Raw genomic sequence first — 14867 nt, 5'->3', positions numbered from 1 at the left:
GCCAAACTTGAGAACTCTGCCATCTAAAAATCACCTCACAGTCCCTTCCATGCTAGATTCTAAATAGGCTGCTCTCCGGTAATTCACAAGGATGATACAAAAGTATATGTGTCTCTTTAAGTGAACTGTAAGATCTTCAAGCACAGGGTTAAGATTCTTCTTTTAATTAGCTACTTCAAGTAAATTTCAGTGCCTGTATCTCCTAAGAATTGCTAATGCAGAAATTAAACAGCAGGCAAGGGTTATATGTTCATGATGAGAAAATGGTAAATGTATATTTACAAATTTTCAGAACTTACTATGGCAAAATATACAGAAAATTTACCATTATAACCATTTTGGAGCATGCAGTTCAGTGGCCTTAAGTACATTCACACTGTTGTGCAATCCTCACCACTGCCAATTCCACAATTTTTGCATCTTCCCAAACGGAAACTGTGTACCAGTTAAACAATCGCTGGTATCTTTTGCCCTGTTTTCTTCCAGTGGGAGTTTTTCCTATTGATCTGTAGTTCATTTTAAATTAGGGCTACCAATCCAATACTTTGTTTTCTAACAACTTGTGTTTTTAAAGAACTCTATTCACAGTGAATTTAAAAAATCTGTTCAGAAAGGGAGCCTGCACGAGGCCCAGTTGGTTAAGTGTCTGCCTTTGGCTCAGGTCAAGATCCTGGGGTCCTGGGATCAAGCCCCAATGTCGGGGTCCTTGCTAAATGGGGAGTCTGCTTCTCCCTCTGCCTCTCCCCTGCTTGTGCTCGCTCTCTCAAGTAAATAAAATCTTTTAAAAAACCTGTTCAGAAAATTTTACATTTTCATGGAATCATAAAACTATGGTTACAATTATATTACCAAATCTATGAATATTTCCCTTTAGGATTTCTGTGTTGCTGTCCTTGAAGACTTTCACAATCTCAATCTTACGAACATACTCAACTTATATATATTTTTTTAAGTTTTAACATTTAAATACATAAGCCATAAAGGATTTACTTAGACTTTTTTTCTAAATGGCTAATCAGCTGTTCCAGTATCATTTATTGGATAACCCGTCTTTGCCTGATTTAAAATATCATCAGATTTTCATATTAAATTTCTCTACATCCTGGTATTTATTCCCGGATCTTTTCTCCAGTCCTTTGAGAATATAACATTATCTTAATTACTGTCCTGTTTGCTCTACTCTCTAGTGAGTTAATCCCTCCTCACTTTAGGTCATTTTGATGACTGCATAATATTCCATCACACATAGGTACCATAATTTTTTTTAACCAATTCCCTACTACTAAGCATTTAAGTTTCCTATTTTTCCATACTCTACAACGTGTAGTTTTGGACTGGATTGAACGAATCATCTGCCTCGGTGGCTCAAGTTGCGCAAATTATCCGTTTACCCTTTTCTTTGAATTATTTAAAAAATTACAACCAATACGCTTTACTGGTCTCAATTATGGAGTAATTGGCACTAAACCTGTCCGCTGGTTAAGATTAGCCGGCAGACACCTCCAAGCGACAGCAGGGGGCGCAGTTTCCCAGCTTCGCCTCAGCCACATCCGGGTTCCACCGCAGGTTGGGGCCGGGAGCAGGCAGAACGTTTCTGTCCCACCACCAATTAACCTGCGCGGCGGGGACCGTTTAGGCCTCCGCGCACCGCTCCTCGCGGGTGCTGCAGTTTACTTGGGGGCAGCGCAAGCGGGCGGGGGGGGGGATTCTCCTTGTTTCTACCTTCGTCGTGAGCAGCGCAGCATGGACGTGCTTGCGGAAGAGTTTGGGAACCTGAGCCCGGAGCAACTGGCAGCGCCCATCCCCACTGTAGAGGTGAGGACAGCCGGCGGGGAGCGGAAAGGGCCGGGAGCGTCCGCAGGAGGCGTTGCCCCGAGAGCTCTCGTGGCGGCGGGGGGGGGGGGGGGGCAGCTCTGCGCATGCTCACGGCGCCGGAGCGGGTCTCTTCCGGAGCGGGTCTCTTCCGGAGCGGGCTGCCGGGTGCACGTGGAGGGGTCGAGCTCGGAGGAGCGCTCAGCCGGCGGTGGGCGGGCGGGGCAGTCCCGCGCGCTCGCTGCTCGGGGCTGGGGGCTCCTTCGGTGCTCGTGTGTGTCGGGGCACGATTGGTCCTCGCACCCACCTGGGGGCACGTAGTGCATCCCCGCGGGGTTAGAGAGGACGCTTTCGTCAGGCCCCACATTTGCCCGTGGCGGTGAAACCACATCCTCCGAATCCCGGGCCAGTAATCCTTTTAACCATCCAAGTTTGGGCTGCAGGAGTATTTTAAACGCCCTGAACATTTACTCAGTATCTTTTGAGTTTTTAGAAAAAAAAAAATCTGTATTTTGGGGAGTATCCCCATACCTTTCATCAGGTAATCAGAAGTGTGCCCTCCCGTGAGCTCCCTAATGAATAATGTTCAGCTGTGGACATAATTTTACTTTCTGGAAAGGCACACATAACCCCTCTGGGCCTCAGTCTTTATTGGCATGGAACGGGGGAAGTGGAGAAATTGTCCAGGGAGAACTTTGAAGTAGAGGAACAAGACACTTGAGCACCGCTGTAGGTAAGATTGTCAGACCCTCTGTTTTTCAGGAATTGCAGTCCCGTAGTACTAGAGTGAGGAGAAACGGAGGAACAGAGGTGAGAGAGGGGTAGTTGAGGGTCCTGACTAGGGACGGTTTTGATCTCCCATAGACGTCCGAAGACCTCCGAAGGAGTGATGAGATGCTATTGAAGGGTTTAAGCAGGAGAGTGACATGATCTGTGAATCTATTGGATTATAAGAATTTCTTTATAATTATTTGGCAGATTAGTGAGGTCCATTATGATTAGTCCAAAAGATTTAATCCATGAGTGCTTTGCAGTACACTGGTGATCATCGGGCAATACTGGATTTTTTTTTTTTTTAACTCTTCGAAGAGTTAAGAGCCAGCATTTACCAAGCACTTGCTATGTGACAGGCTCTGTCTAAACCTAAAGTGCATTGCATTATTTAATTCTCTGAAATAAGTACTATTTTCACGGCGCAGAGAGGTTACGTAATTAATCCAGTGTCAGAAAGCTGTTAAGTGGCTGATCTGGATTTTGGACTTTGGCTGTCGGATTTTAGTTTTCGTTCTTAACTACAGACTGACTGCTTCTCCGAAGACCTGAGAGATAAGCCTGAAGGATTTATATATATCTTGCTTGAATTTGCACAGTTGTAAAGGAACCAGAACCACAGTCCTAGGCTTCTGAATCAGGAATAACAATTCCTCTTCCTGGCCCTCTCGTGTCCCATCCACCATCACATCTTAGGATCCTGCCTACTAAGTACGCTCAGATCTGAGACTTCCCGCGATTCTCCAAGTTGGAACCACTGTTCTCTTACTTCCTAGGCTGCTGACTTGTCTCACTCCCACCTGTTCTCTGCTCTGTAGCCAGAGCCGTCAGTTTTATTTTACTTTACCATCAGTTTAAGTACACAACTATGATCGTGTTGCTCCCATGATTAAAATTCTTCAACCGCTGCCCTGTGCTCTTAGAGCAAAATCTAACATCTTAACCGTATTTATAAGGTTCTCCTTGGTCTGGCCACTATTTACTTCTTCAGTCTTTTCCCACCATTCCCACCTCCTTCCCCGTTCTGCTCTGAGATCTCTGTTCACACAGTTCCTTCTGGATTTTTCTCTCATTCCTCTTTGTAGATTTACATATAATAAAATGCACAGATCTGAAGTGTTCAATTACATTCGTTTCGACAGTTACGTATACCCAAACAACTGCCACCCAGTACAAGATCTAGAACATTTCCATCACCCCAGAAAGTTCCCTTATGAACCCTTTTGAACTTACTTGATTTCTATCATCATAGATTAGTTTTGCCTGACTCCCTCCTTTTTTTTTTTTTTTTTTTTGGCAGACTGACTTTTTTTTAGAGCAGTTTCAGGGCCACAGCAACATTGAGAGGAAGATACAGATGTATGTGTACCCCACCTCTCTTCCTTCTTGAAAAATGTGTTTTCCTTTCTCCAGGTTTTCGCTTCCCTCCCTGACCCCTCCTGTCACTCCTCTTGCTGGAGCTGCCTTCTGCTGCTCCTCTCTATATATTAGAGTGTTTGTGATCTCACTGCACGGAACTCTTCCCCATCCACACTCCTTAGGTGATCTCATCCATTATGTGGCTTTAATTGTCCTCCATCCGCGGACCTCTCCCTAATTTGTATCTTTAGGCCACTCTCTTCCCAAGCACCAGACCCCTGTTTGTTGTCTCTTTGCCATCTCCCCCTGACTGTCTAATGGATATATCAAACTTAACATGCTCCCAGCCAAATTCCTGATAGCCCGTCCACACCTAACCCTGCTGCTCAGCAGTATCCCTGCATTCTCTCCATAAATGGCAACTCTGGGGGGTTGGTCCTGACTCCTCTTTTTCAGAGTATCTAATCTTTGATCAAGTCCTGTTGGCTTTGATTGTGTCTCCTAACTACAGTTTCTCACTATCTGTACTGTTAACCATTGGCCTGGAGTATTTCCATAAACTCCTGAGTCATTTCTCTGCTTCTGACCTTGTCTGTTCTGAACCCAGCAGCTAGAGTGATCCAGTTAAGATGAGTCAACATCCCATCACTCTTTTGCTCAGAACCTTCTGATGCTTCTTATGTCACTCAGAGTGAAAGTCAAGGGTTTTTATAGCTGCTGCGGGATCCTGTGTGGTCCTTAGGCCCTTACTCAGAAACTGTGTATCCTTACTTTAGACTTGTTTCTAACCACTTGTTAGATTTCTCATTAGCAGAGTAGATGCCATACCTAAGAACTCGAGCAGTATGTGAGTTTGCAGGTATTTAAGGTAGGAGATGAGCATCATGTATGCAGTCCTCATCAAAGCAGATCCTTTGATGAGATGAGCTTCGACCAGACACTAGCTGGGAAAGAATGGGAAGGAGAAAGAACTCTTTTTGGGCCAAGAGATCCAGCTTCCCAGGACTCTGAAACTAACTCTCCCTGTCTCAAACTGGCAAACCCAGCTTGCTCAGGAGGTGTCATGACAATAAAATAATGTATGAAAAGTGCTTGGAACCTTAACTCATCAAAAGATTAAAGTATATTCTGTTTAAGAAATAGGTGGTATATGTGTGTATATATAAATTTGAATGCATACATACACATCTAGGATTTCCATAAAAGTGGTTACAATTTTAAAATTGTTCTTTTCATTTTGATTTATTTTCTTTTGCTTTCTGTGATAAAGTAAGTCATTTTTGGTAAATTAAAATAACTTCTTATAAAAATATTGTGGTTGCTGGCACAGAGTGCTGATACTCCTGTTGCTTTGGTTCGCAGGAAAAATGGAGGCTGCTTCCAGCATTTTTAAAGGTAATTGTTTAACATTTAATAATAGTTATTTTTCAAATGAAAAAAGTTAAATTCATCTTTCTTAAAGATTAAGTGTTTATCACCAACTAATAATTTTTGACTTTGCACAACTCTGTAATTTGCTATATTTTAGAAATAGAAGGAATTATAAGGCAGTTTCCCTGACCACATGTAAAGTGCTGGTTGGGAGAGTGGTCATCTAATTTTAGAGATAGGATGTAGTATACGCAGTAACGAAGTGGGGTTGGCAAAAGAGTGATGCCACAGGTGGTCAGAGAAGGTCTCCCAGACGAGGTGAGATGTAAACCCCATCTTGGGAGGACAGGATTTAAGTAGGCTGAAAGGTCTAATGCAGAGAGCTCGCCATGATAGAAGCACTTAAGGGGAGCCTCCACAGCATCTGTAAGAACGGTGACCAGTCTGGCTGGAGTGGATGAGTGGATCATCACAGAACTGCTGAATATAAGATTAGTAGAGGGCTTCAGTTCACTTTTAAAGAGCATAAGCTGAGACGTAGGGGGAACCACAGTGATCGATCACTTGACACCCATTAGGATGGCAGTAATCAAAGAGAAAGGTAATAAACAAATGTTGATGAGGATGTGGGGAAACTAGAACCCTACTGGTGGGAATGTAAAATACTGCAACTGCTTTGGTTAGCAGCCTGGCGGCAGTTCCTCAGATGGCTAAACAGAGTTACCATATAATCCAGCAATTCTGCTCCTACTTACTCAAGAGAAATGAAAACACATGTCCCACAAAACTTGTACACACATGTTCATAATAGCCAAAAAGTAAAAACAACCCAAATGGCCATCAACTGGCAGATGGATGAATAAAATCTGGGATATCCATACAGTGGTTCTGCAGTGGATTATTATTTGGCAATAAGAAGAAATCAAGTGCTGATGCATACTACAATGTGGATGGATGTTGAAAGCATGCTAAATGAAAGCATGGAGACTTTGAAAAATCAGTAGAGGCTTATCTGACTTAGTTTTGTGTTGTAGGCAGAAGGGAGAGTGCTGGGTGTGGTTCTGGGGAGGCTGGGCCAGATTGCTGGCCAGATCTGAAAGCCATGTTAAGGATGTTGGCTTTTCTTGTAACAGCAATAGGAAGCTGTTAAAGAGGTTTTAAGAAGAGTGACCAAGAAAGAAATAAAATGGTAATAAGGTCAAGGGAAGGGAAAGGTTTTGTTTTTGTTTTTTTTTTAAGGAAGTGTATAAAAGCAGAGGAGAAAGGGTGGTATTTATGATTCAAGAAAGAGGAGACAAATGATGGCACATGGTCCAAGAAGAGAGTGAGAATTCAGTAGAGACCTAAGACTTTGGTCATTTCATTCATTCATTCATTCATTCATTCACTCAAAGTTGGGATTCTCCTTTACTCAGACCACCTTGAAATATATTTGCCTAAGAATAAACGTATAAAGATTTTAATACATAACTGAAGACGGAAACGTAAAGCTTATAAGGCTGCCACCGCTGTTGGCCAACAGACTCAAGACTCAGTTCTTAGGCTGGGATGACAACAGTGAAGAGGGACAAATGTAAATCCCTGTACTTGCTTTTGTACAAATACCAAATTGGCTGTGTTTGACTTAATAGCATTGTTTTGTGAAGATAAGCATGACCTTTTGAGTTTTAGTTGATGAGTCAGTAACGTGGCCTTGATTTTTTTTTTTTTTTTTTTAAATAAATGGTGGTGGTGTGGTATCCAGAATGAGGGAGGCAGTAGCCCCATTGTATGCTGGTCAGACTGTCGAGAACCTTGTCAGTGAGTTCAGGGTGCCCGTATTAGGAGGAACATTGGCCAACTGAAGCACGCCCAGGAGCAGGCCATCTGCTGCTGAAGGAAGGGTCTGGAAGGCATGCATGTGAGACATAGTTGAATAGGTCATCCTGAATGTGACAACATGAAGGAGAGTTATAAATAAGCGGACTAAGAACAGGCCTTTCTCTCCAGAAGGACAGTTAAGTCCAAGAGGTGGAAACTGGAGGAAGGTAGACATCAGATCAGTATATAAGGTTGAATTTTTTTTCCCCTGTAATTAGGACTGCTTCTAAATGGGATGGTTGTTTTGTAAGCCAGTGAGATCCAAATAAGGAAGTGTAATTAAAGCAAAGGCTCTGATTATGTGTTAGGAATGTTCTAGTAGTGCTGAACCCATTGTGCTTGAAAATTAATATTTAAAAAAAGAACACATACAGGCCTTCTAAATTCTAACACTTTGGAGTCTGTGTTATTGTTTCAGTGTTTTCCATAGCACACCACACTTATGTGCATGGTTGTCTTTGACTTCTGAGATGAAAGGGAAGTCTCTGCTGGCTGGTATCTGCTCTTAGGTTCCATGAGTTTCACCTGCCTTTCAATTTCAAATGCAGTGATTTTCAATTTTCTTAATAAAGATCCTCATTTTTCCCCCCTTGGTCTTCTATAAGTAATCTGAGTTTCGAAATTTCCCGGATAGGGAAAGACAGAAAAGAAAACAGGCGTTTTTGAGGGTTGAAGAAACAATGCTTAATTGCTGTATTTTGTTTCTTGGATTTTTGTAAATTGAAAGTATGCAGAGAAAACCTTGCCTCATTTGTTAGCTTGTGGGGAGTCATTAGGTATGTTCAAATACCCCTATCTTGAATTCCAAGGGTCGGATTGATTCTCAAGGAGGAAAATTTGAGGGTGTATTAGGATGGAGTAGGAGTGGAATGAGGACACATAAATGTAAAGTTCTACTAAGTGATATTGTGGATTTTTTTTTTCTCACTTTGGTTTTGAGAAAAATATGAAGGTCCCCTGTGGTTAGAGTCTATGACATAGTATGCTGTGTTGTTGCTAACCTACTTTCTGTTTTTTGTCTGTTTAGGTGAAAGGCCTTGTGAAACAGCATATAGATTCATTCAACTATTTCATTAACGTGGAGGTAAGCAGCAGGGCTTGGAAGCAGAGAGGGGCGCCTGGCGGGCTCACTGAGTAGAGCAGGTGATTTGATCTTGGGGTCGTGAGTTTGAGCCCCACGTTGAGTGTGGAGCCTACTTAAAAAATAAAAAAGTAGAGAGACGAGAACTGATGGAAGCCAGAGATGTTCCTAATGGTCCTCTTTCCCCTGCAGATAAAGAAGATAATGAAAGCCAACGAAAAGGTCACAAGCGATGCCGACCCCATGTGGTACCTGAAGTAAGGAATCAGCTACTCTTGATTTGCTGCTTTGGTTACGTCTAACGTTTTTTAAAGTGAATGTGGTTGTTACCAAAACTCTGTCAAAATAACTGTCTTTATCTGGTTCATAAGAAAATTATTCACTTTTTAATTGGTAAACTAATTATAACGAGCTATGCGTGAGAAGTACTGAAACTATTAGGTTAAAACATTTTTTAGAACAATTTTAAACTTAGAGAAAAATTACCAAAATAGTATGGAGAGTTCCATATTATCCTTCACCCAGCCTGTGCTAATATTAACATCTTACGTAACCAAACTACAATTAGCAGACCCAGGCAGTTAGCACTGATACAATACTGTCAACTACTCAGCATGTCTCATTTCAAGCTTTCCCACTCATGTCTTTTTTTCTGGCCCAGGATTCAATCCAGAGCCCGACATGATGATTAGTTCTCATGTCTCTTTAGCTTCCCCCAGGCTGTGACAGTTCCTCATACTTTCTTCGTCTTTTATCACCTTGACACTTTTGAAGAATTCTGATCCATTGTTTTGTAGGACGTCCTTTGATTTGGGTTTGTATGAGGTTTGCTCAAGATTCAGTTGGCTTACGCATTTTTGGCACAGAATGTTTTGTGCCATTTTCCCTGCATTGTGTCAGGGGTTACAGGTGTCAGTATATTCTACTCTTGGTGGTTTTACCTTTGTTCACTTGATTAAGGTGGTATATGCAGGTTTTGTCCAGTGTAATTTACTATTTTTCTTCTTGTAATAAGTGTCTTCCGGGGAGATCCTTTGATACTATGCACATAGCTTACCCACTAATTTTAGCATCAAGGATGGTTCTTATAACAATTACTGCTGTGTGTTTACCACTTGGTGAGGCTTTCTTGCCATCATTCCTTATACGTTAGTACTGGAATTCTATTGGAAGGAAGAACTTTTTCTTCCCTTTATCTCTTTAATTTTATTTATATTGTAAACTTGTATATTTTAATCTGTGGGTCATAATCCAATAGTGTCATTTTACTGGTCAAATTGTCCTTGCTTTGGCCATTGGAGAGTCTTCGAGTTGACTGCTGTGTCCTTTCAGCACACCCCAGTTAATTTTCAAGCACTACTTTCTGGTGCCATGGGATGTGGTTGATCTGTTTTTTTTCCCTGCGTCAGCCTGGAATCAGCCATTTCCCAGGGAGCCCTAGTCCCCTTTTCTGGACAATAGTGTTTAAAAACCAAGATAGGGATACTAAAGCCTTGGTAGATGGAGCAAGGAAACATGTGTTTCTATATACTAACATGCATGCATACATCGGGATTTCCATATGCTATCCATTTTTATATAAAAAACCAGCATACTGATACCTCCTATTTCAGGCCAGCTCCACAGGACTCATTCTAACTGACCTCTTTCCTTATTTGTAAGTTCTATCCCTAAAATGAGAAACCTGGCTCTCATTATCCATACTATTTGTACCTATTTATTCAGTCCTAGAGTATACATAGTTTCAGAATTGCTAATTGATAACCTCTGTGAGAATAAAATTTACTAAATAGAGTACAATATCTGTACATTGCTTTTTTTGTCTTTATCTCTACAGCATCCGAGCAAAATACCGTTTCCAAAGTTACTCAGACTCGTTTCCTTTCCCACCTTCTGAGTGCAGTCACATTACTCGTTTGTAAGGCTGTGGTGTTTGTATTCCATTTTGGGTCCCCTTCTGCGTCCTGGTCGATTTTAATTATGCATTTGCTTTTTGAGTTTGTGAAACATGATTGTAAGAGTTAGACCTATAGAAAAAAGTATTTTCAGGAAGTTGCCACTCCCCTCCCGACTCTTTCCACCCTGTTGCCAGACACTCCCAGTAGGTCACCAGTCTCGTTAGTTTCTGCTTTCTTCCTGTTTCTTTTGCCATAATGAGCGTATAGAGATGGTCCCTGATTTACAGTGGTTCAACTTAACGAGTTTTCAGCTTTACGATGGTGTGAAAACTAGACCCAATTCGGTAGAAGCTGTACTTTGAATTTTGAATTTTGAATTTTTCCCAGGCTAGCAATATGCAGCACAATCCTCTTGTGATCCTGGGCAGTGTGGCCACAGCTCCCGCCTGCCCCGCGGTCACGAGGGTCAACAGCTGACACCTAATCATTCTGTTTTCCACTTTCTGTACAGTATTCAATGAATTGCATGAGGTAGTTAATACTGTATTTTCAAGTAGGCTCTGTGTTAAATGATTTTCCCCAACTATAAGCTAATGTAATTATTCTGAGCCCATTTACAGTAGGCCGGGCTAAGCTCTGATGGTTGGTAGGTTAGGTATATTAAATGAATTTTTGACTTAATAGTCTTTTCAACTGACAATGGGTTTATTGGGCTGTACCCCTGCTGTAAGTCAAGGACGAGCTGTATTTTTTCCCCCTTACAACCTCTTCTTTCTTACACGAATAATAGCTCTTTTCATTAAATATTACCTTTAGAGAGCTATCTTTCCACTATTTTTAAAAAGAGATTTATAGTAATTTCTTAAAAAAGACTTTGATAGTATTTTTCCTCCTTGGCAGAGCTCTATGTACTATCACGTCAAGAAGATCTCAAATTACAATTTTTAACTTGTTTGTCATTCTTAGCAAGGTAAGTATTTGTCAAAGTATAATCCTTGTATTTGGGAGGAAAATAGCTTGTTTGTTCATATGTTCTTTGAAATGGTATAATTGGTCATGGAATAATTTGTTTTTCAGGTATCTTAATATCTATGTGGGGCTCCCTGATGTTGAAGAAAGCTTCAATGTAACTAGACCAGTATCGCCTCATGAGGTAATTATCTGCCTTACCATAATTGAATTTGTTTGCCTTAACTCAAAGAGTCTTTGCCCTTAATATATGCTCTTAGAATGATTTAAAAACAGGGGAAGAATATCTCCTATGAGGCAAAGATAACCAAAATAAATTAGCATTTATATAATAACTGTATAGAGAAACAGTTCAGCACGATTTAGTTTGTCATTGAATCCTAGTTAATGTGTGCTGTTACATAACTGTGTCCTGTCTGCGTCCTTGCTTCTGAGCTTTCGAGCAGCCCTCCCCTCACCCTTGCCCCAGCCAGCCACTTGTGCCTAGGACCGTGTGCTGTGCTTTTGCAGAGGTTACTGAGCACATTTTTTGAGGGTCAGCAGGCATTGTTTTAGGCAGAGGAGACCAAGGGCAGGGCTCCGAGTCTGTTAGAAGAGATGGATGGGAAGAAAATTTGAATACCAGGATTTTAGCAGAGCTGCAGACAAAGGGTTATAGAACAGGCTTGTTTATTGGCTTTTAACACATTCTAGATTCCTCTGAAAATTCTTCCACTTAGTGTCCATAATTTGGAATTGATTTAGGAAAAAAAATGATTTTTGTAGATTTATGTAGTTTGTGTTAACGTAAAGCTGAAATGTTAAGCAGTTAGGGAAAATGGCAGAGGAACCTTTCTTTACTAAACAATAAGTTGTTAGAATGTTAGGGTTGTTGCCTGAGCGATGTTAGATGGGAAGCATGATCATGGAACCAAACATTTCACTCAGCTAAATGTTGGTGTTACTTAATCACGGAGCATCGAGTGTCAGTTGAATGTGTATTTTGTGCCTCAGCATTGAGAGAGACAAAAGAAATGAGACCCTTTCCTTCCTCAAGGAGTTCATACTCTGTGGTGAGAGTAAAATAACAGAGCACATGAAACAGACACCAGGGGTTGCTCGCTGAAATGCCTGGAAGGGTGAGGTAGGCGCGGGAAGGGAAGTTGTGTTGAGTAGGAAGTGGCGAGGTTTGGAATGTTGGAAAGTGTATGCACCACTTTCACTTTTGCCACTTCCCCAGTCCGTTTTGCTGGAGTTTTCCAATTTTTTAAGAACTAGGCACCAATTAGCAATTTCCAAGTCATCTTCTGAATTATCTTACCAAGTGTAGAGTAGAGAGAAGACAAAGTATTTTGAGGTAGTTCGAGAAGCCTGAGGCCACAGTTGTCATAATCATTCTTCCTGATGTTGGAGAAAACACATGGGCATTATTTCAGTTAGGGAGAGAGGGCACGAAGATTTCTTGGAGGGATTTTGATCCTTGGAGAGACGGGGAGAGTGGGAGAGCAGGTGGGTGGGCAGTCAGGGGACCCATGGTAGGAGTGGCAGGTGCTGGCCCTGCAGATCCCCCAGCACAGCCCCACTCCTGTGATGACAGAGAGGCGGAGGGGGACCAGGGGCCCTTATGGGGTAGTTTGGGGCCTATGAAAAGGGTCCCCACTTTTACCACCTCTGTCAAATTTCATTTCCATTTGAAGGAGAGGAGTTTGTTGAAACACACAAATATTTGCCCATCATGGGCATTACATTAGTTTTTTTTAATAAAAATGAGATAAATACTCTGTACTAGGCACTATTCTAAAAATACATATTTATACTCTTAGGAATTAAAATTATTCTCATTCCCTCTTTACATACGATGAGACCAAGGTGCAGAAGGGTTATTCAAAACTTAAGCGGTAGAGCCAGGATTTGAGCCCAGGCGGCAGGGTGCACGCTCTGAACCTCCATGCCACGTCACCTTTGGTGTGGCCAGAAGGCGGAGGCTCAATCTAATTAAGTATAAAATAAGCAATTTTCATTCATCATTAATAGAGATATCTAATATTTTAAGATCCCAGGCACTGGGAAAGAAAGAAAAAGTTTAAATCTGTCTTTGGTTCAGTTGAAGGCAGAGGATTCCGTCCCATGAATTGCATGGTCAATGTTCAGAGAAATTCTCTTTTTGAGAATGCAAGCCACCTGATGACCATCAATAAAACAGGAGGTCATCAAGATTTTGGTGGGGTTTGCCGTGTTTGATCATGACTCAAGTAAGGGCATCCTTTAGCGAGTCATCGCCTCACTAAAGCACACACCAGTAGTTTCTAAAGTTCCCCAACTGATGCATAAATTGTTAATAGGATGTGTTGAATGATTTGTGCTATAGGATACCGCTTGTGAAGGAACTTTGTGATAGAGTTAGTTTATTTGGAGAATAAAAGGAAGTATAGTTTAAATTTTTTAGTTTGTGTATGTGTATACTTTAGGTATTATACTGGCTGTTAGCTTTTCCAATAAGGTAACCACATTGATTACTTTCCATGGACCCAATTTTCAAGGAACAATCTAATTGCTTCGAAGATGGGAACAGACTGGGGATGGCATCAGGTAGCGAGAAGATAGTACCAGAGTTATTGTGTCGTTTCTGGGCTGGCTGGGGCAGAGATGGCCTGGGGGTGTCTGGGTCAGTGGCTGGCATTCCCCACATGGAGAAGGCAGGCTTGTCACTCCCGGGGCCCTTACGGCAGCAGCTGGAACAGCTCAGTTCAGTGTGGACTATACTTCTACCAGGAATGGAGCTCTTGGAGGCTTCAGGACCCTTTCTTTCCCAGGCAGGAGGAGCAGTGACTGTCTGGTTGTCTTTCAGTGCCGTTTGCGGGACATGACGTACTCTGCCCCCATCACAGTGGATATTGAATATACCCGAGGCAGCCAGAGGATCATCCGGAACGCCTTACCCATTGGCAGGTGGGAAATGATGTCCGAGCTGGAGCCACACTGCCTGCATCCTAGTCTTGTGGGGTGACTTGAGCAAGCACTACAGTCCCCTTTGCCCCATTTCCTCACCCAAAAAATGTGGGAAACGGTGCCTACTTCATGGGAGTCTTTCTGGGGACCCTGTGAGTTGGCCCAGGAAGCGCTCAGAGCAGTGGCCAGCACACCGCGGCGGTGGTGCTGCTTTTTCCTTGTGAAATCTTTTCTGTAAAGCTAAGGAAAATGCTGCCGTTTCCTCCCGAAATCCCAGCTGTTAGGGAAACATGAGGTAAGATAGCATTTCAGTGAACTCTCCTGGGCTAGTCTTCTTGGTGGATTCCTGTGTATTTTAAGTTTGACTTTTCTTGGAAGTTGAACTGTTTCCAGTGTAGCGATATGTAAGGGAGAAGTTACTTATCTGCCTGGAACAGGTTTGGAAATGATAGATCGCATCAGCGCGCATTGTTGCAGTCTGCTTTTCCTAGTTAGGAAAATATACTGACTCACCTGTCGAAATGGACAAAACCCACAATATTGTGAATCTGCTAATGGTGTTGGACTTTAAACTTAGTGCAAACAGTTCCTGCCCAAGTGTTTTTACCCTCCCTTCAAAAGTGCTAAGAGCTTAACAAATACCCATTGGTTCAGCAAATATGCACCAGTTGCCTGTCACTTGTTCTGCACTATGCTGGGTACTCGGGTCAGCAGAAGATATTTAGACACAACTAAGTTGGCTGTGTTCATCCCCAGCTGCCAGGGAAGGCAGGCTTAAGTAACTAGGGTACCACTTGGTAAGTGCTGTGATGGAGAGG

General features: G+C 42.2%; 1 protein-coding gene across 2 annotated transcripts in view; it reads left to right on the top strand.

Annotated features, from left to right (window-relative positions):
- Window positions 1-1688: 1688 nt before the first annotated feature.
- The window catches only part of POLR3B (RNA polymerase III subunit B), a 109310-nt gene continuing 96131 nt past the window's right edge, over window positions 1689-14867 (top strand). The window contains exons 1-6 of one of the 2 annotated variants that reach the window (XM_025881247.2): window positions 1689-1815; window positions 5305-5337; window positions 8201-8257; window positions 8447-8511; window positions 11230-11305; window positions 13949-14049. In XM_025881247.2, coding sequence (XP_025737032.1) covers window positions 1744-1815; window positions 5305-5337; window positions 8201-8257; window positions 8447-8511; window positions 11230-11305; window positions 13949-14049 — 404 coding nt within the window. In that variant the 5' untranslated portion in view covers window positions 1689-1743. Of the gene's footprint in view, window positions 1816-2080; window positions 2546-5304; window positions 5338-8200; window positions 8258-8446; window positions 8512-11229; window positions 11306-13948; window positions 14050-14867 lie in introns of those variants that run through there. The other variant, XM_073900356.1, reaches the window with a different exon arrangement.

This window comes from Callorhinus ursinus, unplaced genomic scaffold (genome assembly GCF_003265705.2).
Source record: "Callorhinus ursinus isolate GAN/ISIS: 27379988/994484 unplaced genomic scaffold, GSC_fseal_2.0 scaffold14, whole genome shotgun sequence".
NCBI lineage: Eukaryota > Metazoa > Chordata > Mammalia > Carnivora > Otariidae > Callorhinus > Callorhinus ursinus.
Note: the sequence above shows the minus strand (reverse complement) of the source record. Positions and strands in the feature narration are given on the sequence as shown.